The sequence below is a fragment of the Copidosoma floridanum genome, unplaced genomic scaffold (assembly GCF_036245765.1).
Source record: "Copidosoma floridanum isolate Cflo_tuat_1 unplaced genomic scaffold, Cflo_Japanese_pri ptg000025l, whole genome shotgun sequence".
NCBI classification, from domain to species: domain Eukaryota; kingdom Metazoa; phylum Arthropoda; class Insecta; order Hymenoptera; family Encyrtidae; genus Copidosoma; species Copidosoma floridanum.
In genome coordinates, this window is record NW_028321902.1 from 4252651 (window position 1) to 4256092 (window position 3442).

At 49.0% G+C, this 3442-nt stretch overlaps 1 protein-coding gene across 1 annotated transcript; it reads right to left on the reverse strand.

The window, feature by feature from the left end:
* Positions 1-1902, reverse strand: Pka-C1 (Protein kinase, cAMP-dependent, catalytic subunit 1). Its single transcript, XM_014359542.2, has one exon. The coding sequence runs from the start codon at positions 1823-1825 to the stop codon at positions 764-766; it is 1062 nt and encodes a 353-aa protein (XP_014215028.1). The 5' UTR covers positions 1826-1902; the 3' UTR covers positions 1-763.
* Between the last annotated feature and the right edge of the window lie 1540 nt (positions 1903-3442).

Genomic DNA, 3442 nt, shown 5'->3' on the forward strand with positions numbered 1-3442 from the left:
TTATTTTTTTTTTTTTCTTAATCTAAGAAATCAACCTTACTCCTGGGACTCTGGCTATAAAAGTCTGAGGCTGTGGAAGGTAGGCAATAAATGAATTGCACAGCAGCAGCCTATTAATAGAAGGGATATAACACAGCAGTGGCACCAGCTCTGGGGGGGGGGGGATAAAAGTCCAAAAAGTCCATAAAATTAGCGGACAAAGACATCACAAGAGCTTGAGCTTGCTTGTAAGACACTGCATGCTTAATGTTACTGTCACTGGGGATGTGTGCAGTAAGTATATGAAGGTATACAGAAGGCTGGGGGGGGGGATACACTTCTGATATGATTATCAGTGCAGCATGGCTCCTCTGTATCTTCTTCCTCATTATTCACTTTTTCACTGGTAATATAATAGTTACATAGCATAGAAGTAGTAGTGGTATTTTAATACCGCTGCTGCTGCTGCTGCTGATGATGATGACAATTTCAGGACAAGGTAGAGACTGATGGTAGTTGTAGTATAGTACTGGTAGTAGTAGCAGTAATGATCAAATTATATTCGAGCAGCAGGAGCAATATAGAGCTACCAGTTGACAACCAGCTGACCGAAGCTGGCTGCTCAAGCGGCTGATGCTGCTGCTGCTGCTGCTACTGTTGTTGACATTGCTTCAAGGGCAGCAGCTCTATTAGAAGAGCTGCCTGACGACGTCGGGGTTAACGGCTTCGTCGTTGACCACGTTGACTGTTTGACATATCCATTGGCGAGAAGTAGTCCTAGCCTTCAAAATTCGGCGAATTCCTTGGCACACTTCTCAGTCGAGGAAATTCGGAGCGCTTCTTCTTCGTAATCGTCGAAATTGCTGGTGTCCCCAGGGCCCTTGCACCTTGGTATAAAGGGTGCCTCGACTCGCTTCTGGAAGACGGCTATCCAGTCTGTGGTGTAGAACCACTTGTGACCCTTGATGTCGTTGACGCCGGCCTTGAGATTGCCGAAGCGCTTGGTCAGATCGACCTGGAGTAGACTCCGCAGCAGGTCCTTCAGATCTGAGCCAAAGTGGGTGGGAAAGCGCACCTTGCCGCTGACGATCTTCTCGTAGATCTGTATGGGCTGGTCGGCAAAGAAGGGCGGATAACCAGCGGCCATCTCGTAGACGAGCACCCCGAGGGCCCACCAGTCGACTGCCTTGTTGTAGCCTTTGCTGAGTATGATCTCGGGCGCGAGGTACTCGGGGGTGCCACAGAGCGTCCACGTCCTGCCCTTGACGCGCTTGGCGAAACCAAAGTCGGTGACCTTGAGGTAGCCCTGCGAGTCTATCAGCAGGTTCTCGGGCTTGAGATCCCGGTAGATGAGGTCGAGGTGGTGCAGGTACTCGAACGCAAGGACTATCTGGGCGGCGTAGAAGCGCGAGGTTGGCTCGGAGAAGCGACCGACCTTGCGCAGGTGGCTGAACATCTCGCCACCGGGCACGTACTCGAGGACCATGTATAGGTTCGAGTTGTCCTTGAAGTGGAAGCGCAACGAGACGAGGAAGGGAAAACTGATAGCTTGGAGTATGCGCTTCTCGTTGAGGGTGTGCTCAACTTGCTTGAGCTTGACAACCTTTTGCTTGTCGAGGATCTTCATGGCGTAGTACTCCTTGGTCGGTTTGTGCTGGACTATCATGACGCGGCCGAAGCTCCCGGTGCCGAGTGTCTTGATGCGCTCAAAGTCATCGAGGCTGGCCGTGTTGGTCGGGTTGCGCTTCCACTTGTCCTCGAACTCCTCCTTGGCCTGCTCGAGGAACTCTTTGACACTCTCGGCCGCGTCGACCTTTTTGTTGGAGCTCGTGGCATTGTTGCCCATCTTAGAAGAGCTGGACGCCGCCGATGCTGCTGCTGCTGCTGCTCCCGCACCGCCACCGCCTCCACCTCCGCCACCTCCTGCTCCACCACCGCCGCCACCGCCACTACCTCCGCCGCTCGAGGACGAGGAGGAGCCCCCCAAGGCTCCGCGGATGTCAAGTTTTCTCAGAATGTTGTCGGCTGCTGTTTTATTGCTCTCTGACCCCTGCCACTACTCTCACTCACCTATATGTATATACCACACTTGCAGCTAGCTTGCTCCAAAAAGAGCTTCGTTACCTGCTGCTGCCGCCCGCGTTGATGGCCTCTTTCTGCACCAGCACCACGCACACACACCCACGTACGCGCACACTGTGTATCATACAAAACGGCTCGCACTTTTTCTTCTTCTTTTTTTTTTTTTTTTTTTTTTAATAATAATATACACCGCCTCTCTCTTGATCCACCTCCTGATATGTATATTGTTATTTATTTATACTTATCGCACACTTCTGCTACCACTGCATATAGATATATATACATATATAGATTGTGAGAGACAAGTGGAGCTGAGGAGCTCTCTTCTGCTATGCTCTGTACACACTGTACACACGCATATATATGTATATGTTTTAACACACGACTCCTCCTCAAATAAGGCCTCATCCGCCATACCCGCGACCAACTACGACGACGGTGATCACCATCCTCAGTGCTGTTGTTGTAGCTGTAGCTCAACGAGCTTACTAGCCTGCGCCATCCAAGCTCCAAAAGCTCAAGCACGAAGGGAGAGTACAATATAGAGCAGAGAAGACACACACATATACATGAGAGTCGTGTGCCCCCCCCTCCTCCGACGCTAAGTTATTATATACCCCTTATTCTCTCTCGTGTGTATCTTTTTTTTTTTTTTTTTTATTTCGATCACACTATATAGGTACTCCAAGCTTCAGCAGGCATGAGAGAAAGTGGTACATACAACCATAGCCTATACTGTCATGTAACACATGTATACAATAATATACACCTATTTTCCCAGCCAGCGCTGAGCGCAGAGCGCAGCCCCCAGAGAGAGAGAGAGACACACACACACAAAAGCAGCAGCAGCAGCGCAAAGCAAGTGCCGGAAAGAGAGCGCCGACTGTCGACACCGACACCGTTTATATACACACCGACACCACCTTTTTACTACACTATACTGCTACTGCAATGTAATGATGTATACTATACACACCTGCTTTCTCTCTCTCTCTCGGACAGGACTCCTAATTCCTGGAAGAGTAACGAGAGAGATGCATTACAGAAAGAGAGAGAGAGAGAGGAAGCAGAGCAGCCCCACAAAAATGGCGGGGCTGGGCCAAACTCTGCGAGCACGCGCGCGAGATACGTCGACGATGATCCGTCATTGACGCACGTTACTCCCGCATATATACACATATAAATGTTCACGTGCGATGTGTATACAATATACTACAAAATTTGTAAACTATAGGATTACGTATAGTGTCTAGTGTCTGGTGGAGTATATACGTGTAAGTTGAAGAGCATAAGTATAGTTTATAGTTCTCTTCAGATATCTGCTTTGCTCTGTAAAAATACATATTACATACTTAGTTCTTTTTTTTTTTTTTTTTTTTTT

What these genes read in the sequence shown, in the direction of transcription:
- Pka-C1 (XM_014359542.2), bottom strand. Translation starts at nt 1,825, where the DNA reads ATGGGCAACAATGCCACGAGCTCCAACAAAAAGGTCGACGCGGCCGAG.